The 20,632-nt window shown below is 43.4% G+C and overlaps 2 protein-coding genes, 1 long non-coding RNA gene and 1 other non-coding gene across 7 annotated transcripts; 1 reads left to right on the plus strand and 3 right to left on the minus strand.

The window, feature by feature from the left end:
* The first annotated feature begins 807 nt into the window (after positions 1–807).
* Positions 808–14,235, plus strand: LOC127377953 (6-phosphofructo-2-kinase/fructose-2,6-bisphosphatase). 3 transcript variants are annotated; one of them, XM_051426310.1, is made up of 14 exons: positions 808–1,132; positions 5,728–5,853; positions 6,616–6,712; positions 6,878–6,944; positions 7,222–7,296; positions 7,385–7,441; positions 8,305–8,426; positions 8,723–8,930; positions 9,016–9,162; positions 9,633–9,737; positions 10,116–10,245; positions 10,721–10,783; positions 10,881–10,945; positions 11,649–14,235. In XM_051426310.1, exons 1-14 carry the CDS (start codon positions 1,051–1,053, stop codon positions 11,706–11,708), a joined length of 1,404 nt encoding a protein of 467 aa, XP_051282270.1. In that variant the 5' UTR covers positions 808–1,050; the 3' UTR covers positions 11,709–14,235. The 3 variants fall into 3 exon arrangements, with proteins under 3 accessions (XP_051282270.1, XP_051282271.1, XP_051282269.1); XM_051426311.1 differs by lacking the exon at positions 808–1,132 and adding an exon at positions 1,673–1,801; XM_051426309.1 differs by lacking the exon at positions 808–1,132 and adding an exon at positions 3,910–4,084.
* LOC127377958 (uncharacterized) lies at positions 3,495–4,158 on the minus strand. Its single transcript, XR_007887790.1, has 2 exons — positions 4,020–4,158; positions 3,495–3,921 (listed from the first exon to the last, which is right to left on the minus strand). It is a non-coding gene; the product is annotated as an uncharacterized LOC127377958 (long non-coding RNA).
* Positions 14,144–19,657, minus strand: ndnl2 (necdin-like 2). 2 transcript variants are annotated; one of them, XM_051426316.1, is made up of 11 exons: positions 19,576–19,657; positions 19,199–19,250; positions 18,098–18,217; positions 17,952–18,015; positions 17,529–17,608; positions 17,342–17,436; positions 17,174–17,253; positions 16,353–16,395; positions 16,178–16,240; positions 15,366–15,480; positions 14,144–14,593 (listed from the first exon to the last, which is right to left on the minus strand). In XM_051426316.1, exons 1-11 carry the CDS (start codon positions 19,578–19,580, stop codon positions 14,498–14,500), a joined length of 813 nt encoding a protein of 270 aa, XP_051282276.1. In that variant the 5' UTR covers positions 19,581–19,657; the 3' UTR covers positions 14,144–14,497. The 2 variants fall into 2 exon arrangements, with proteins under 2 accessions (XP_051282276.1, XP_051282277.1); XM_051426317.1 differs by having other exon boundaries at positions 19,515–19,654.
* LOC127378184 (small nucleolar RNA SNORA11) lies at positions 15,823–15,951 on the minus strand. Its single transcript, XR_007887883.1, has one exon. It is a non-coding gene; the product is annotated as a small nucleolar RNA SNORA11 (small nucleolar RNA).
* Positions 19,658–20,632: the final 975 nt, after the last annotated feature.

Genomic DNA, 20,632 nt, shown 5'->3' on the forward strand with positions numbered 1-20,632 from the left:
GCAAGAAATCCAGTGTGTTGTAATACAAGTGTGAAATAAGACATGAAATAAAAGTGTCATTGGGCCTAGTGAAGCAGCAGCAGTGGCTCCTGTGATGGCCCTGTGGTCAGTGGTGCAGTGCAGGGCACATACAGGTATACAGGGTACAACCAGTCCTGGGTCGGGGTTAGTCTGCAGTGGGTACAACCTCTTCTGAACCCCCTCTGATGGAAAGCATTCAGCAGAGTTCTGTGAGTTGATTTCCTCTGTGTCTTGTGCTCATTTCATAATCATCATTACTGCCTGAAGTCAAGCAGCAGGAGTTAAATGACAATGTGCATATGCAGGAGTAGTGTAACTGTAGTGTCCCTGTACAGCTTTACTCTGTCCTCTGTCCTCCATTAATGAGTATACACACTTCTCCAGGCCGCACTACACCCAGCCGGTGGGGGGGGGGACACATGCATCCTCCAGGCTGCCCTTCAAGTGGTCTCATGCAGTTTAAGCCCTTTTCGTTTTTTCCTGCAGCTGCTCAAAATTGTACTTAAATACAGTTACTTAAAGTAATTGTACTTAGTTACTTTCCACTATATATTATATCTGATAAGGGACACACACACACACACACACACACACACACACAGAGGAGTGAGCGCATAGCATCAAGCTCTCCAGAGGACAGAGAGCCGCGGCGGATCATGGGAACAATGATTGTTACAGAGACTGCCTGCAGCTGATTACTGTCATACAGGAACAGTAAGAGTCTAAAGAGGGTTAAACCTGCAGGACTAGATTCCCTGGAGCAGACTGTGTGTGTGTGTGTGTGTGTGTGTGTGTGTGTGTGTGCGTGCGTGTGTGTGTGACTGGAAGAATACTAAACGGGAGGGAGCTCACTGAGGAGGAGGACCAACACAAGGACTATTTGGCAAGCTGGAACTTGTCCCGACCGACCATCACACAGCCCCGGAGCAGAGGCAGGGACACACAATCTGCCCATGCTACATGCACACACACACACACACACACACACACACACAGACACACACGCTCCGCCAGGAATAGATTTGGAAGATGAACGGAGCGGCGGTTACGCAAGACGGGGCCGAGCCGCAGGGGGGCGCGGGGAGGACGCTCCGGTTCCAGCGTCCGCACGGTGAGTGACAGCGACACACACACACACACACACACACACACACACACACACACACAGCTGACCGCGGTGTGTGTTCGTTATGTAATACAATCATACTTCCTCTTTTTTTTTTTTTTCATTCATTTGTGTAACAGCGTGCGAGGGAGACTGTGTGCGCGTGCGCGAGCCCGTGACGCAAACTGTTGATCATTCTCATTGATTAATGAGCGGAGCGCGTGGTCCCAATCACCGCCCCTTCCAACGTGGCTCAGTAAAAACAAATAACCGGCATCATAATTCAGCCACGCGCTCCGTGCCGCCCGCACCGTTACGTAAGCGTCGCGGTGTTTTTAGGGAGCTGCTCGACGTATGGTACACGGTGTGCTCGTGCCTCCCTCCGCAGCGCGCGGGGCGGCGGTGTTGGGTGTCCTCCGCCCCGGTCCGTCCGTCGGTAGGGGGGAGGAAGAGAGAGTGGGGGGAGGAAGAGGCTGCTGGAGGACGCTCAGGCGTTTATTTTGGGAGGGAGGGAGAGGAGGAGGGAGAGGAGGAGGGAGGGAAGGGGGACAACTGTAGTGGTGTGATGAAGAGAGACCCACGTGGCTGCTGGGTCTCTGACTGAAGAACAAATGGAGGCCAAGCAGCGCGAGCCCCCGGTGCGGCGGCTGCGGCGCGTGCGGTGTGAGAGCACAGGTGAGGTTTGCATCCGAGCAGATAGACGATTAACCGGTCTGTCCTCTTCTCTCTCTCTCTCTCTCTCTCTCACTCACTCACTCACTCACTCACACACACACACACACACACACACACACACACTCTCACTCACTCACTCACTCACTCACCACTCACTCACTCTCTCTCTCACACACACACACTCTCTCTCTCTCTCTCTCTCACTCACTCACACACACACACACTCTCACATCTTCTACACACACACACACACACACTCTCTCTCTCTCTCTCTCTCTCTCACACACACACACACACACACACACTCTCTCTCTCTCTCTCTCTCTCTCTCTCTCTCTCTCTCTCTCTCTCACTCACCTGCAGGAGGTGACTCAGTAATAAACATATTGTTGGGAGTCAGCAGTAGTACTGATAGTATGATAGTACAGTGTCAGTAGTACAGTGTCAGTACTGATAGTACAGTGTCAGTACTGATAGTACAGTGTCAGTACTGATAGTACAGTGTGTCAGTAGTACAGTGTCAGTACTGATAGTACAGTGTCAGTACTGATAGTACAGTGTGTCAGTAGTACAGTGTCAGTACTGATAGTACAGTGTCAGTAGTTACTGCTTATACATACTGATAGTATGATAGTACAGTGTGTATAAGTACTGTGTTCAGTGTGTCTTCAGGAGGAGTTATTTCTGTTTGTTGTTATTGTTATTATTATTATTATTGTTATTATTGTTATTATTGTTGTTATTATTATTATTATTATTATTGTTGTTGTTGTTATTGTTATTATTATTATTATTGATTATTACGCCTTAAGATATATTATTATTGTTGTTGACTTATTATTATGGGAGTAGTGGTTCTACAATTTTGAGTTGTTTTAAAACGCTTTATAAGATAGGAGCTATGAATGTCATTGCACTTAGCCTTTACCATAGGATCTTTTAGACTGATTCCGGAGTCCCCAGTGGTTCTGAGAGCTGCTCCACAATAATATAAAATTATTGTCCAGTACGATCTATTCCATATAAGCTTCTTCTCCCTTGGAGTTGATGGGATTGGTCACTATCCTTCCCTCACACACTGGTCGTTCAGAGGCTGCAGTTGGCTTGTTCTTCAAAAGTTCTACAATCGTGTTGGGAAAGGAGGGGAATACCCGTTTAGGATAATTAATTATAAAATATGGCCATTTATATTAGATCAATTCATTCAAGATATCTGAATGAAAATGGGTTCTCTGGGTACCCAAAAATCTCCCCCTTTATGCTAATCACATGCAGTTGTAGTGGTGGTCTGTCCAACAGGAAACTCTGTAAATCACAGAGCGTTGAAGCTGGGCAGTCGGAGGACGTCAGAGGGAAAACCAGACAACATTTTCTCCTTAAAATCTGACCCAGTTTCACCTGAATCTCTGAATAAAGTTAGAAAGTTGTGCTTTTGTACAGTAATCAGTGAGGCCTGGCCTCAGTGTACGTAATACATCGGCTCCAATGATGTCATCAGAGAGAAAGCTTTTCATTGGACACCAAATTACTGAGTGCAGGAAGATTCACCAACAACATTTTCTTATTTTTCTAGAAATGACTCTAAAGTATCACCAAGAATCCCTGAAAACAGCTAAAAATGGACTTTTTTGTCATTGTTGGGACAGATACTGGAGTCAGGGGACAAACAGGACAAAACATGTGATAAAAACACTTTAAAGTAAAAACAGTCTTTATGTACAGTTGCTCGTTTTAATGCTGCTTACATGTTGATATTGCATTCCTCCCGGTGTAGTGGAGTAGAAGAGGGCTGGGCGGGTTTGTGTGGGTTATTAGTCATCTGATAAAATCCTAAAAGAGCCGCCCAGCATGTTTCTGACTGGTTTGTCACGCTGCACCACTTCCTGTATGCCGGGACAAAGTTTAGAGTTGCACTTGGTGATTGGTGGATGACCTCATTCTGGGCTTCCTTGAGCCAGTTCACGTGACTGACAGGTCTTCCGACCAATCAGAGGCACTCCATCCTCTGCAAGGAGTCAAGCAGGTGTGCCGAGTGGCTCAAACTCCTCCCCCTCTAACATTGTGGGAGAAAGTTGAAAATCTGTTCGCTCACCTGGAGGGCTCCTCTTTAGTTCGTCCTCCTGTTAAACACACACACACACACACATTGTACAGAGGTGTCATACACACACACTCACCTGGCTGTTGGAGCCATGTCAGAGACACAAAGAAAGCTCACCCAGAATCCTCTGGAGAAGACCTGGGTGCCGTGGATGAAAGGCAGGCTGAGCCAACGCAGAGGCTGTGAGTACACACACACACACACACCTGACGTACATGGACACTGCGCTGCTCTGTCACCTTCAGTTAGACGGGTTGATACTCGTGCCTTGGAGGAGGTGTCAGACAGTTCCTGAGAGTTCACTCATGAAACTGTTGGTTTGTGTTCGGTCTTAGAGGATTTGTTCTGCGGAGCTCGGCGTCCGTCTGTGAGAGACCGCAGGGCCGTTCACCCCGAAGGTTGACTGTGGGAGCACGTGCACGCTCAGGAGCAATCTAATGTGACAGGCTCCAACACTTTCACATATTCAGTGTCAGTTGTTATGCTCTCTTTAGTCAGATGATGCAACAGGAGTGCTGTAACTTCATTATTTTCTTTATCACATAGAAGTGATGGAAGACATTTCCTCCCCTCTGCTTCTTCTTCTTCCTCCAACTTCACTTTACTAGTTTCAGAAGAAAACCAGAATGTACGTTTAGGATGCTGGAGCCAGATCAGTTTTACACTTAAACAATTAATCGATTATCACAATAACCAATAGTTTCAGCTTATATTCATAAAAGCTTAAATATTACCGGGGTAGACATTTGTAAATGGTATTTCCCCTGAAAGCAATGAAACAAAGAGCTGAACAGACAAAAGGAAGAATGTTTCTCAGTGCAGTCGGTGACAGTTTGATGTGTGAACGACGCTCTGTGGTTGATGTTCAGTGTGTGAAGTAAGCTGTCACTGTAGCTCTGACTCAGCCTTTCAATCAGCGATACCCCTTATGTAATGCTGGCACAATGGGGGGGGGGGGTTCTGATATATGACCCAATATTTAAATGTAACCAGGTGGTGAAGACAAGAAGTATACTGGATAATAAAGAAGTTTAACCTCTGCTGTAGCGGTGCTGCTGCAGATGTTGACTTTGGATGGGGGGCGTTGGTCTGTCAGAGCAGTGTGATTGCTGAGAGGTCGAGGGGCGCCGGGAAGTAAACATAACGCACTGTTTTTGCTGGGAATGGCTGCTGTTGTCAACGGATTTAATCGCGATGCTTGTGGAATGAGCCACCAGAGCTCGTTATCTGTGAGTTAGACAGGCCACTGCTGAACATGTGCCGTATGTGTACAGGAATACTGCCTTTTGGGGGGGGGTTGACTTGATGAAGACCATTTTTTTTGTGAATTGGATGCAACTATATCCTACACACAGTAAAAATTACTCAACATCAAGAAGTGGTCATAGTTTTGACCCAAAGTCCCAAAGATATTCAGTTTACAATCCAATATGAGAAAGAATCCATTATGTAAATATACATATAGAAGGTTAGTGAGCTGGTAAGTGGATTTTGTTTCTTTTGCACTGAGCCAGGCTAGCAGTTTCCCTCTGTTTCCAGGCTTTGTGCTAAGCTAAGCTAAGCTATCCTGCTGCTGGCAGTAGCTTTATATTTATCCTACAGACATCCAAGTGGTCTAACTCTCAGCAAGAAAGAAATTAACATATTTCCCTAAATGTTGAACTGTTCCTTTAAAGAGTCATCTGGTCTAACTCAAATGACTTCTAAGACTTCTAATTACCTTTTTATGCAGCAGGTTTTCCTTCCCCAGCTTCGAGGTTTTCACTTCTACATAAACCTTTGTGCATGTGTCTGTTTTAACCTTCCAACTGTGTGTGTGTTCCAGCGTCGGTGCCCCAGTTCACCAACTCCCCAACCATGATAGTGATGGTGGGACTCCCGGCGAGAGGGAAGACCTACATCTCCAAAAAGCTCACCAGATACCTGAACTGGATCGGCGTTACCACTAAAGGTATCACATGACAGTACAGGATTACACTGAAACCCCCATTACACTCACTACCTTCAACCATCATGTGATCACACTTAACGTTTGGTTTCGCGTCATTCAGCTGTAAAGATGTTTTACTGCACAATAATATTTCATCTTTAACAAGGCTGTAGGCTGTCATGGGCTCCGTTTTACAGCTAGACTGAAGACACTGGTGTCATATGAAACTACATGAGCCGGCGTTTACCTTTGGTACCAACCATGTCAGAAATGGGGCTAAAAAACGCTTCAAAGTAAGGTTACATTTGACAATGGAAATAACTGATGTGGCCATTTTAAAAAGAGATCCCTTGACCTCTGACCTCTGAAGGGTTCTACAGGTACCTACGAGTCTGCCTTTGCATGAAACAGAATTGACAAAAGAAAATTCAAATTGGATAAAGAGATCTCATTTATGTTGGGTACACCCACTTTATATATAAACCTGTTTTGAGTGTATCGGATTATTTTGCCTACTGGGGTCCTTAAATAATGTTGGAATTATAGACTGATAATGACAGGACAGCTGAGACACATACTTAATGCAGCCATGAGAATCAGCTGATCATATTGTGCATCCTTATTTCTCCTACACTCTTGGAGGGCTGAGCTGTATTCACTTGGTTGCAATCTGCAACTTCACCACTAGATGTCACTAAATCCTACACACTGGTCCTTTTAAAGTCTGGGGATTTTTATAATCCCTGATACCTGATACAGGAGAGGCCTCTCTCTGTTTTGCAGTGTTCAATGTCGGGCAGTACAGAAGAGACGCCACACGTTCCTACAACAGCTTCGAGTTCTTCAGACCCGACAACGCAGAGGCCATGAAGATACGCAGGTACGAACCTTCTCAGCTTCACAGGGTCGGCCCACAATGTGTGACTGCACATGTCTCCTCTCCTGGGAATGAGATATGTGTCGGTGTGTGTGGGGGGTAACTGTAATCCAGATCAGACCGTGTATTCTGCATTATTAATGTGTTTTTTTCTATTTCCGTGTGCAGGGCCTGTGCCGTCACTGCCCTGAAAGATGTGTGTGACTACTTCAACAGAGAGCTGGGGCAGGTCGTGGTGAGTCTGCACATCCAATTGCTGTTGCTGAAATACTATCAAACTCTGTTTGATTATAACTTTATAACTGCAAATTCTTTATTTCTCAGTTTCTGTACAAGTAATTTAATGTTTTATATTAAGATTTGTTTTGTCATACATGCAGTAGTTGTATATCTTACCAAGCCTGATGTACAAGAATTTAGTTAGCCACATTTGAACTTACAAGCACCTATAAATCCTTTTTGAAGTCCAAAAAGTGCAGCAATCCGTCACTAACCTCCTTTGTCTCTGTAAGGTTTTTGATGCCACCAACACGACCTCAGAGCGCAGAGAGGTCATCCTCGGCTTCGCCAAGGAAAACGGTTACAAGGTTTGTTGTTTATTTTCTGCTCTTTTACACACCTGAAAAATCTAAATGCTGCTCCAACATCTCTCTCGGTCTTTTCCCACCTGTGCAGGTTTTCTTTGTGGAGTCGATATGTGATGATCCAGAAATCATCGCTGAGAATATTAAAGTAAGAGTGTGTGTGTGTGTGTGTGTGTGTGTGTGTGTGTGTGTGTGTGTGTGTGTGCGCAGGAAGCTGTGGTTCCAAGATCACTGTGAGAGCCGTACTTTGAGCCAAGAGCCGTACTTTGAGCCAAGACCCAGTGTGTTTCTTATTTGTTACTGGTGGAACAGACTGAGCCGAGGACGCCCGGTCAGAGCAGCGGTCACATTCTGCCAGGTCACGTGATCTGGTGCGGCGTTTGTTCCAAAATAAGATTGTTTGCACATATGGGGAAACAGTTCTCCTGCTGTTATCAATCTTCTACTTTCTCTTCCCTTTTTTTACTATTTTCAGTTCATCTTATTTCAGTTGTCTGTCAGTCTGTTTGTCTGCTCTGTATTGACGTCACTACATTTTATACCTTTTTAAAGAATAAGTGTAGCTCCAAGCGTCTTCAGCTTGTGTTATTTTCCTTGAATGCCCCCGACCATCAGTGGGCAGCTTTTTCTTCTGTTTGCTCCGTACACACTGAAAGCGTTAAGATTTATTCACTCTGGAAACCATTTTGGAAAAGCTGCTCTTTTGGAAGGCTGAAATGGAGAGAAAATACATGTTGCTTGTGTCATTTTTATATTCATTATTATATATTATTGAGTTTTATATTCAGGAAAAGTTAGTTTTTTCCCTTATCAGTAAAACAATGTTAAGTACTTAGTATAGTATAGAAATTAGTATATTTAGCAGGACGAAGAAATTTGTGACCTAAATAAAATCTCCTGCGACCCACGTTTGGGTTGCGACCCGGTCTCTTGGGAAAAGGTGGTGAACAGTAGATGAGGACGTACGCTGTACTTTTGTGTCTCTCTCAAACTCTCTCTTTCTCAAAATAGCAAGTGAAGCTGAGCAGCCCGGACTATGTAGACTGTGACAAAGAGGAAGCTGTGGCCGACTTCCTGAAGAGGATCGAGTGTTACAAGCTGACCTACGTCCCACTGGATGACAACAAGGACAGGTGACCGCATCCACAATGTCCTCTTTACATCCACGCCGGATGATTCCCACCTCACTGTTTACGTCTGGTTCCTACAGTAGTGTGTCCTTTATGATGTGGAGGACGGGGGGGTTGGATCGACATTCACCACCCATCACAGAGCTAACCTTTCACCTTTTTATTAACTGTTAGTTTGTGATCAAATACATTGTCAATAAGAAAAGACCAGAATTATTGAACAGAACTACCATATTCATTCTACTGTTGTTCTGATTGATTGTGAGCTGATTTTCAGTCGTCTTCTCGTCTTCATGCAGGAACTTATCGTACATCAAGATCTTCAATGTGGGCAGCCGATACCTGGTGAACCGGGTCCAGGACCACATCCAGAGCAGGATAGTGTACTACCTCATGAACATCCACGTCACCCCGAGGTCCATCTACCTGTGTCGCCACGGAGAGAGCGAACTCAACCTCGTGGGTCGCATCGGGGGAGACTCCGGGCTGTCACCTCGCGGGGCAAAGGTTAGGAGAGAGAGAGTGTGTGTGTGTGTGTGTGTGTGTGTGTGTGTGTGTGTGTGTGTGTGTATTCTCATGCCCTGTCTGTCAGTTTGCCAGTGCTCTGGGCGTGTACATGCGTGGGCAGTGTATCAGTGACCTGAAGGTGTGGACGAGCCACATGAAGAGGACCATCCAGACTGCAGAGGCTCTGGGAGTCCAGTATGAACAGTGGAAGGCCCTCAATGAGATCGACGCTGTGAGTGTTGGAGGAATTATATTTTCATATCATCGTCTACAAAATGTAGTCTACTGCTCAACACTCATTTCTGCTTCGCTTCGATCTACAGACACATTGGGACACGCGTCATTGAGTCAGTAACATCATTAACTAACCTGTGAGGAAGAGTTTGACACAAACGGACACATATTGACTGTTTGGGTCCCACAGTTTAACATTCTCTTCTTTTACTGGCTTTCACTCTTTGAGGAAGTAAATAAAATCTGTAAACTGGGATTTTTTTTTATTGTTTGATCTGTAAAATGCGAGGCAGCAGCTGTTAGGCAGAGAACCATGAGGTACTGTTACAGTGCTGGTTTAAGTGGGCGTGGTCAGTCTGATGTATAGTTTGTGCAATAATAAATATTTATACGCTCTGTGTGCGTATGACGGGCTGAGAAAGAGAGCTTGGTGTTTGTGACTCTCTGTTATTCTGTTCGCTGCCTCAGGGGGTTTGTGAGGACATGACGTATGAGGAGATTCAGGAGAATTACCCAGAGGAGTTTGCACTGAGGGACCAAGACAAGTATCGCTACCGCTACCCGAAAGGAGAGGTGAGGAAAGAGAGAGAGAGTGTCATCGCCTTTGCTTTTTTAGTCTGTTCAACTCATGACACACACATCGTCTCTTTTATTTCAATTAAATAATCAACAGCGGAAAAATTGTGAAAACTGGCCAACGTGAAACCTTCAAATTGCCTTTTTTTGTCTGACCAACAGACCAAAACTCAATAATGTTTGATTTAGAAAGATATAAAAGCAGCAAAACCCCACGTTTGATTATTTGGAACCAGTGAATGCACTGTTAGTTGAAATTCTGTAAATGGACTGATATCTTTATACTTTGATGTATTTTCAGTGGAAGCGCACTAATGTTGAGCTGAACTCGCGTGTTCCCAGTTTAACATGTAAACCTCTCTGCGTTTCCACCAGTCGTACGAGGACCTGGTCCAGCGCCTGGAGCCGGTCATCATGGAGCTGGAGAGGCAGGAGAACGTCCTGGTCATCTGTCACCAGGCTGTTATGAGATGTCTGCTGGCCTACTTCCTGGACAAGAGTGCCAGTGAGCCAAAATCCATTAATTACAATAACACTACAGAGAGCTTCCCGCTCTGTACACATGTACACTGTAAAACCTGATAAATGAGTTCAACTCAAACTTTTTGAGGAAACTGATTCAACAATTTAAGCACATAAAATATTTGATTTGAGTACGATGAAGTCAAGTATTTGTGGCGGTAACTTGGGTAAATTAACTTCACTAATTCCATTCAGTTAACTGAACTTAAAACTACTAAGTGCACTAGTACAAACTAATTTAAAATGTGTAGGGAGAATTTGCACAATTTATTTTTAAATTATTAGATGAGTCAGCGTTAATGTTCCTCTGGGTTGGTGAGAGGATCATGTGCTGGTTGCAACTGATTTTTTAAAAACACGTTTTAATCTTTGGGCTTCGGGGAACTGATGAAGTGTCTTCCAGTCAAAACCATGTTGTAATTAAACAAATATGACTTTCCTTTGTCCCTGTGTGTCAGACGAGCTGCCCTACCTGAAGTGTCCTCTCCACACCGTTCTGAAACTCACCCCCGTCGCCTACGGTCAGTCTCTCTGCTTCCTTTAATGTCCTCATCCGTCACTCCTTAAACCTTTCTATCAGACTCACAACCTCTCTTTGTTGCTGTCTTTCTCTCTCAGGTTGTAAAGTGGAGTCTGTCTTCCTCCACATTGAAGCTGTTAACACACACAGGGACAAACCAGAGGTACGTTTAAGGCTACTTCTTTATTTTTTATTTTTTTTAAAACATGTAGAGAAAGGGGGGGGGGACTACCAATCGTAGGGTCAGAACGGCAGGACACAGGGAAAACAATCACGTCATTGCAGTCAGCTTCTCCCGGTTAGGATTCCTTCAAACACACTGAATAAAGCAGTTCCACCTTAACAATCACTGCTTCTCCCACGCTGTTGGACAGACAAAGGACGTCCCGGAGGGGCTGCGAGCCGAGCTGCTGCTAACGTTAGCTCAGCTTGTTTCTCTGATAACTTAAGATCCAGACGTCCGATGACTAAAATCCTTCATCCGGTTCAAATCTAGAGTTAAAAAGCACCAAGATCTAAACAGTGGATGGTAACAATGTGGCTTCAGACTGGATCAACAGTCAATGTATGACAGCTTCTGGCAGACAACCACAACGCTGACGCAGGCACAAAGGGGATATGACGCCATCGACAGGCGACCGGTGAAACGCAGCGTTACCTGAATAAAGTGACAGATTTTGAATTGTTGGAAACATTTGGGGTAAAGTAAGAACTCAACTACATAGAACTAGAGTTTATAGATATTTTAATGAGGACATGTTACGTACTTCAGCTTTTAGCTTTGACTGAACCTGTGAAACGTACACTCTGGATTCAGAAATACACAGTGCCATCAGATAGACAGCATGAGTTTGTCTCTTTCTCAGAACGTGGACGTGGACAGAGACCCGGCGGAGGCTTTAGAGACGGTCCCAGACCACATCTAGAGGAGGAGACGCAAACACGGAGCTGGTTTTCATGGAAAGTGGCCTTTTTTTAATTTAAGTAATCATAGTGTTCATTGTTGTCGTGGTCGTTGTTGTGAAACGGACAAACTTTATGATATATGAAAGTGAGACCTTTTTCCTAATGGCATTTCCATTGTAAATGCACTTTATAATGCAGGGCTCAGGCCAAATGTCTGATGATGATGATGAAGAAGCTTCCTTTACTGTGAAAAATGAACTACTGCTGCTGTACACTGGCCAGGATCACTGTTTGGATGTTTTGGAACATTGTCATGTTTGTCCTCCTCCCTACTACTAATGCATTAACCAAACAGTCAGTTATTAACCTGCAGTGTCTGTCTGAGCCATCCTGCATCATGTTCTCACCAGTATCCAGACATCTAGTAAGCAGATAGGGTTTCTGAGAAGAGTGGGACAAAGAGGAAGGAGAGATTTGTAACAATGCTGAATGAAACTTTGAGGAATAGTTTGACAGTTTTAGAAATCCGCTTATTTCTTGCCGAGATTTGGACGTGAAGATGGACCACTCTCACTAATGTCTGTACGCTGTGTGCAATCTACAGTGGGGAGACGTTAGCTCAGCTCAAAGACTGGAAATAAGGGGAAACAGCTAGCCTTGCTCTGTCCAAAGATTACCCCAGATTCATATATAGCGTACAGACACCAGAGTGGTATCGATCTTCTCATCTCTCAACAAGAAAGCAAAGTGTGGAACTATTCCTTCAACCTGGCCTGTAAGTGTGAGTCATTCTGTATCACGTGTCCACATTCAGAGGTACATCATACGAGCATCCAAACGACGCTGGGGGTTGGGTGGATGTGGTTGTATTGTTACAGGAGAGATGTGCAAACCACACACCCCACAATCCTTTGAGAGTAAAAGGAGACATTTGGCACTTTAAACTGCCCGATACCATGATGTGCCTCACGTTAGTCAAATATACTGTAGGTGATTACTCTATGCACGCTCCATGCACTGACACACACTGGACGCAGATGCAGGTCCTTGTACAGTGTGTGTACTGTAGTATGTTTTTAACTGACATGGGTCATTTTAATAAGATATATAAAAGAAGATCTGGTGCAGTGTGTCAGTGATTTTTTTTAATATGAAGATATTTCAAAGATGACTGGCTGTTTTTGTTGTTTAGTGTAGCTGCTTTGTGATCAGGTTTACTTGGGGGTGGGGGGGGGGTTCAAGGTCAAGATCTGGGGCCTGTATCGCAAACCAGTTCGACGTAGTGTGGCTCTCTTTGGGTTACGTGGCTCTGCTGGTATCATGAAGCTGATTGTTGGTTTACAGAGAAAGGTTTTAATTAAGAGTAAAAATCGACACACCGCGAGTGGAGTGTTTAAGATAAATATAAAATGTTATAGTACAGAAGTAGTGATATTCAGCAAAATGAAATATTAGATAATCAGAAAACTGGTAAAGAACAAGATGCTGTAAAAACAGATAATAATAATCTAAGGTAAGGCTAAATAAATGTGGGAATTCTTGTAGCATATTCAATACATTTGACATTTTCAACATGTTCAGTAGTATATAAAGTATTTTTTGCTTTTTCGTCTCATGGTGAACAAACTTTTACGACTGTGATACACATGAAAAATGCCTGATACGGTTTATCTGCATTTATTACAAATTAGCTCTCGTTCTTGTCCCAGAACCTTGGTGCTATCTAACGAACCAGCCAGCGTTTCCACCAGCTTTGAGTGGAACCATTGTAATCGGATGTATCATCAATAGAGGGCGCTGCACTGGAGGGATCTGATGCTCAGTAGTCGGGCTGCTGACGGGCTTTGATTTGAAGTTAACCTGCTAAGGAGCAGCAGTGGTGATCTGTCGCATTTAAAAGTGAACCAGCTTCTTGATACCAGCAAAGTAAACCCAAAGATAATCAGCTGACCCACTAATCTGTTTGCGATACAGGCTGCTGGTGTGTATTTATTTACAGTTACTTTGTGTCACCTGGGGGAGCAATAGAGAATACAATTTTCTCAGGGGATCTTTTTTTTTTATTGTTTTTAAAAAGGGTTGCCAGCACATCAGTGTAAATAAATGCATGTACTACTTTCCACACAATGTGACGTTCAGAAAACTAGTATCTACGATAGCGAGTCGTCCTTTTAAACCACAGTTCTTACTGTCAGTGGTAGCAAATCCAGTGTCCAATCAGTGAACTTGTGCTTTGTTTGGTCGGATCAAACTGTCTCTAAAGAGGTCACAGCTTCATCATACTGCTCTTCTCTTCTGTGTAAATGTGCAATTGTGCCTGTGTGTCCTGAGCTCTGTAGTATGTAGCAACTGGGATGTCAGAGGTACTAAAACAGGACCGCCGTCTTGTCCAACAGCAACGAGTACGTGAGAGGAATGAATGAAAAGACAATGTCAATCAATGCAATCACTGAGGTTTAATCTATTAGAAAAGATTTTATTTTCTGAACTTGAGCAAATAAACTGTTACGTTAAAGTCCAGGCAATAAAAGGAAAATGGATACCTGACTGATTGTGTGTGATATGAGATGTTATTTACTTATTGAAGAGAGACATCAAGAATGTATGACACTCAGACTAAATGTACTGACATACAAATATGTATGTTTTATAACCAGTGTTTGTTTGAATTGATGGTTCAGTTTAAAAAGACTCCTCTGCTTTGTGTTTGATAATGCAGTCTACAGTATGAATACAAAAACACATTCAGAGAGGAAACAAAGCACTGATAAAATAAATACAATGAAGGGAAACAGTGTAGACTGGAGCATTATCTCTGGCTGCTGGTGCTGGGCTGGGACGAGTTGGGGACGGAGTGAGCTTCTCTGTACTGCTGGCTCCAGGTCTGAGGGTCCTGTTCATGGAGCTGAGAACAAACAACATCTTCATTAGGTAAAACAACAGAACAAACAGCAGGCAGGTACACTCTGTTACTAACAGCGTTCCCACTCTTTAAGAAATCACTTTCCAGGACAATACAAGCCAGCCCTTTCTCAGTGTTTATCAGCGTTGGCTCGCTTTCTGCTCTCACAATAATCTTTCAGCTTCAGTCTCATTCATTTGGCTCCAGCCCATCAAGTAGAATTTATTTTGTTTTACAGAAAATCTGCCCATTAAAAAGGTTGGTTTGTCCGTTCTGGGCTACTGTAGAAACACGACAGCCTCCTTTAGAAGGCGACCTACAGCATCTTTAGATAAACAGGTTGTAAACAAAAACACCACCTTTAAAATGAGACCTAGAAAGTGTTTGTTGCCTCTACAATTAATTAACTACACTACAATTCACACATTTGATCATTAATATGCATGTTAATATGATCATGTCTACGTGGACTTGTGAGACTTACACTTATGGCTCAGGGAACAAAAAGACTGAGACAAAAAAAAAAAGACAGCATGTCCGTTGAGCTCCACAGGAACACAAGTTAAAAGGCAGAATCTTTCTATTCGACGTAAACCAGCTCTGGAATTCAATACAAATTCCAGGTGTTCCCATGACTGGAAAACAAGTCTCTAAATTTCCAGGATGTGTGGCAACCCCAACGGACACACACACACACACACACACACACACACACACACACACACACACACACACACACACACACACACACACACACACACACACAGTAACTTACTTGACCCATGAACTCGAGGATTTTGGCTTTTGACACTTCCAACTCGGCACGTTGACCCCATCGGAACTCATGCTCGATTGGCTCCGTGTGAGGGATTCGTGCATACTCCAGGTACCTACACACACACACACACACACACAGACAGACACACACACAGACAGACCACACACACAGACAGACAGAACGATGATCAGTTGTAGCCTAATGTGGAACGTATTTCTGTACATTTATAAATAATTCATTAACTGCTAAAGCTAAATAAAGTAAGATAAAATCTCCTCATGGTAAGGTAACAACAACAAGACAATTCTTATTTTAAGGTGATTATACACTGATGAAAACATACCTATGAATATTATATATTATATCCTCAATGTGAGGATTGTTTTAACTTGAAAAAAGACTTCATTTGCAACCTCAGAGCACATGAAGGACAGGATTGGAACCTTTGTAATGATAATGTTTGGAGTCTGCTGGTCCAGACACTCTGCTGTAGAGGTCTGGTTTCCTGCAGTCTCCTGCTGCTCTTTGGTGTGGTATAAACCAGAGTCTATGGTCTGACAGACACTGGCTCTGATCACACCAGTACAATGTAACACAGTGATCCCAGTGGGGCTTGAACCTGTGACCTTCTGATCACACATCTGTTGATTAGATGACTGAGCTATCAGCTGGCTGAAGGGTTCAACCTCAGAAAGAGATAGAGTGAGTATTCACACCTTCAGAGGAGGGGGGGGGGGGGGGGGGTTATGTGTACAGCATGTAAATGAGGACTCTGTAATCCAGCTGAGGATGAGTCAAAGTCTTCTCACCTTTGTCGCACAAACTCGTCTGTGACCACCTTCTTCACGTCACCGAACTCTTCGTGTTTCTCTCTGGGGAGATTTTGCATCGTCAGAATAAACACAGCGAACGGAAACAAAAGACAACATTCAAACGAGTATGTAAAGTCGTCTAACGATCACGTGCGTGCAGATGTCGTCTCACCCGGGGTCAACGCGGAGTTTCTTCAGAGTGTTCCAGATGAGGTCTGCAGCACAAAACACAAAACAATGAGCTGTCAATCACAAGGTAGCCCCGCCCTAAAGCATACCCTGCTTTATGGTCTGTTTTACTCTAAATGGGACCATCAGTTACTAAATGAACATCATGCTGTATGGAAGAAGACTGAAACTAGAGACTGAGACCAGAAACTCATCAGGAAACTGTTTACGGAGCTCATACATCAACTGAGAAGTCGACTCATTTCTCCATAAGAGTCAATACTATCAGAGTGGAGCTCCCCCTGCTGGCCGTTACAGATAATGCAGGTTTAAGACACTTCACAGACCCTGAAGCTGTTTTATATACTGTCAGTGGCATTGATTCAGTGACATTGGACATCAAACAAGCACAGTCAAAAGTAGACAGCGCCATTTTCTATTTAAAAAGAGTATTACTATTCATTTTTCCTATCATGTTTTAGTTTCCACAGATTTGAATATGCACCTATTTGCATTTGTATCGCAGTGTTTCTCCATATATCTTCACAACACCTTGACTCCTATTTCCAATGCCAGCATTACAACTGAATTAGTTTAAAGAGAGAAAACATTTAAAGTTGACCAAAATCTAATTTCATTGACAGAAAAACATTTTAAATTCTCTTCGATTAAAACTATGAAGGATAAAAAATTATTCAAATGTGACTGAAACTAATGAGCATTTCTGTTTACAGCCAAGATTCACACTAATGCAGTTGTTGTTGTTGTTGTTGTTGTTGTTGTTGTTGTTGTTGGAGCGATGAACAGTTGAAAGCTCTCACTCACTTTCTCTGACGACGCCTCCTTTCATGAAAATCACACTCAGGATCACAAACAGCAGACCCATCTTTGGATTGGTGGGACTACTGCTCACACAAGAACAACACACGTGTGCAGTTAAAGTACACAGTGTGGCAGTGTTACAGTGTCATTTATATAAATCCAGACACTCACTTGATCGGCGACGCTCCCTCTGCTGCCTCCAGTTTGTTGATGAGTATGTACATGTGACTTTTGGGGTCGATTTCAACCAGTTTGAGGCCAAATACCTGGTTCAAGCAGAGGGAAAGTTTATAGCTTCAATGTGATGTTTCTTTATCCGGTTCCAGTGTCGCCTCTGATCCTCTCAGTCTGAACAAACCTGGTCAAAAGTACGAGCCGCTCTCTTTATGATCTCAGGGTAGATGTTTCTGTACTCCTTCACCACGTGTTTCACAAGGTCTGGAAGGACAAAGAGGAGTATGACAACCTTCTTTACACTATTTATTTTATATTAGTGCGTCTCGAGGCAACCGGAGCTCTAACTTTACCAAACTATCCCGAAGTAAACACGGGTTAAAATGATGCTGAATCCACTGGAAAGCTGACCTAACACTACAAGTCACTACAATCTGTCTTCCTCTGACAACTGACTTCACCCTCCTCTGCCTCTTAGGAGGTTTTTCCATAAAGAACAGAACAATGGCCAAAGCTCATTTATTGTTTGCCTCGACTTTTAAACACGAGAGCAAACACAGAGGGATGAAACACGCTGACCATGGCATCGAACACACACTGACTGTACCTGCTCGCCGCACGGGAATCTTCTTTTGGTCCTTCACCAAGAAGTACTGCACCACCTCAGCTGTCTGCGGGACGGACGGACGGACGGACAAGACGTGTGAATACATCTTTAAGTTAGAATAATAACACTGTGTGGATTTCTGTTACCTTCTGGTCGACCTGTGCCGGAGTGAGTTTCTCCAGCCCCCTCTGGACCTGCGACGTACTCGGCTGAGTGAACGTTGTGTCATCGTCTTCCTCCTGAACCACTAAACTGCCAGACTGCCTCTAAACACAACAACACACACACACACAGACAGCACACACACACACACACACACACACAGACACACACACAGACACACACACACACACACACACACACACAGAGACACACACACAGACACACACAGACACACACACACACAGACAGACAGACAGACAGGCACACACACACACACACACACACACACACACACACACACACACACACACACACACACACACACAGGACACACACAGACACACACACACACACACACACACAGAGACACACGACAGACAGACAGACACACACAGGAACACACACACACACACACACACACACACAGACAGACAGACAGACACACACACACACACACACACACACAGACACACACACACACACACACATACACACACGAGACACACACACAGACAGACAGACAGACACACACACACACACAGACACACACAGACACACACACAGACACACACACACACACACACACACACACACACAGACACACACACACACACACACACACACACACACACACACACACACACACACACACACACACAGACACACACAACACACACACACACAGACAGACAGACAGACAGGCACACACACACACACACACAGGACACGACACACAGACAGAACAGACCACACACACACACACACACACACACACACACACACACACAGACAGTTTTAATTCAATAAACAGGTCAGTGGATATTTAAGCAGTTAGGTAAATGATTGATCACCAGATTGATTAATATTTAATATTAATTAATTAAATATTAATAAATATTAAATATTGATTAGTTTGTGATGTTTTAAAGCTTCATAGGGTTTCTTCAGTGGATGCAACAACTGCTGACCAATGAGTGCTGATGAGGAAGAGGAGGAGGAGGAGGAGGAGGCTGAGGAAGAGGAGGAGGAGGAGGAAGCTGATGAAGAGGCTAAAGAGGAGGAAGAGGAGGATGAAGAGCACTTACTCTGCTCTGTGTGTTGGACAGCCGCTTTCTCTGAGTCATGGCGGTCAGCTGCCTGATAAACACAATCACACAGATCATCAACAACAACAACAACGACGCAACAACACAACAACAACAACAACAACAACAACAACAACAACAACAACGACAACAACAACGACAACAACAACAACAACAACAACAACGACAGAGTTAAAACGCGCCGCCGGACGCGGAAGTGAACGTGCAGCTCCAGTTAGCTCGTTAGCTCGTGGGCTAACTGTCGGTTTTTAAAAAGAATTAAAATAATTAAAAGAATTAAAATAAGTAACGTTACCGGAGCGTTAAACAACCGAACAACCGAACAACCGTTCACCGACAGTGTTCACTCTCCTTACGTCATTAACGGCTCCTTTGTTTCCGAACCGTCAAACTCCCGCCACTGCGCTCTCTGGGCGACTGCTGATGACGACAGAACGAGCGCGCCGGCCGCTTTCTTCTTCTGTTGATGAAATGCAGACACATTCCATTGTGGTATTTAAACAATAACAACAGTAAACAAATAAACAAATACACATAACGACAACAATAACATAGGTAAAATATACGTATGTAAATATATATTTTCAAAATAAAAGACAGGGCAAAACAAAAGAAACCTCCCACTGTCGGAGGGAGCCGTAAACTTTATATAGTGTTTATAACTTTATGTCTTCTAATATCAATCTGCTAAAACTTCTATAAAGACATCAATAAAGCAACTTTAATCCAGAACTCTTACATTTAAAGAAAAGATAAGAAATTGATTCAGTTTGTGTTTCACAGAAAAAACATAATGTAGAAATATTAAATATCTATCTTCGTCTTCGTCTTCGTCTTCAGGGTTTAAAAGCAGTTTACAGTCCGTTATCAGTGCTTTACTGCCAGCTACTAGACTGGAGTGTGGAGCAGTAGAGTGGCAGAAAATAAAGACAATAAAGTCTCTCTATTATTCCTGTTATTGTTCTATATAATTAATAAAATATAATAATAATAAAAGAGTCCTTTTCATGATTTATTTCCAAGTAGATTATCCAGTGTAATATTGTGTTCCCTCCTTTCTTGATTATATTTGCTCTAATCTATTAATACATTAATATGTTTGACAGTTTCCACCTTATTACAATGAGTGCATTAGTCCACTGCGGTTCTTGCCTATAATATCTAGTGTATGATTTAATGTCTTATTCTCAGACAGGTCTGCTCTGTAATCAATAATAATAATAATACCAACTGTGTGTGTATCCTGTAAAGACGTCTTCCAGTGTCACACCAGGTCCAGTATTCCTGCCAAGGTTTCTGTATATGATCCTAATCTAACTTCTGCTTTACTTTATGGTATTTCTTTGTCAGTTTGTCTGATTTCTTTTTTTCTTTATTCAAACTATTTACAAAGACACAATGACAGTCTTCAGG

Source organism: Dicentrarchus labrax, unplaced genomic scaffold, assembly GCF_905237075.1.
Source record: "Dicentrarchus labrax unplaced genomic scaffold, dlabrax2021, whole genome shotgun sequence".
Taxonomy (NCBI): Eukaryota; Metazoa; Chordata; class Actinopteri; family Moronidae; genus Dicentrarchus; species Dicentrarchus labrax.

Coding starts and splice junctions, on each gene's coding strand:
- ndnl2 (XM_051426316.1), bottom strand. Junction 18,016..18,097: donor CGGCACAGGTCGACCAGAAG/GTAACAGAAATC, acceptor TCCGTCCCGCAG/ACAGCTGAGGTGGTGCAGTA. Junction 16,396..17,173: donor AGGAGGCGTCGTCAGAGAAA/GTGAGTGAGAGC, acceptor TTTGTGCTGCAG/ACCTCATCTGGAACACTCTG.
- LOC127377953 (XM_051426309.1), top strand. CDS start 3,994: ATGTCAGAGACACAAAGAAAGCTCACCCAGAATCCTCTGGAGAAGACC. Junction 5,854..6,615: donor GATCGGCGTTACCACTAAAG/GTATCACATGAC, acceptor TCTGTTTTGCAG/TGTTCAATGTCGGGCAGTAC. Junction 6,945..7,221: donor GAGAGCTGGGGCAGGTCGTG/GTGAGTCTGCAC, acceptor TGTCTCTGTAAG/GTTTTTGATGCCACCAACAC.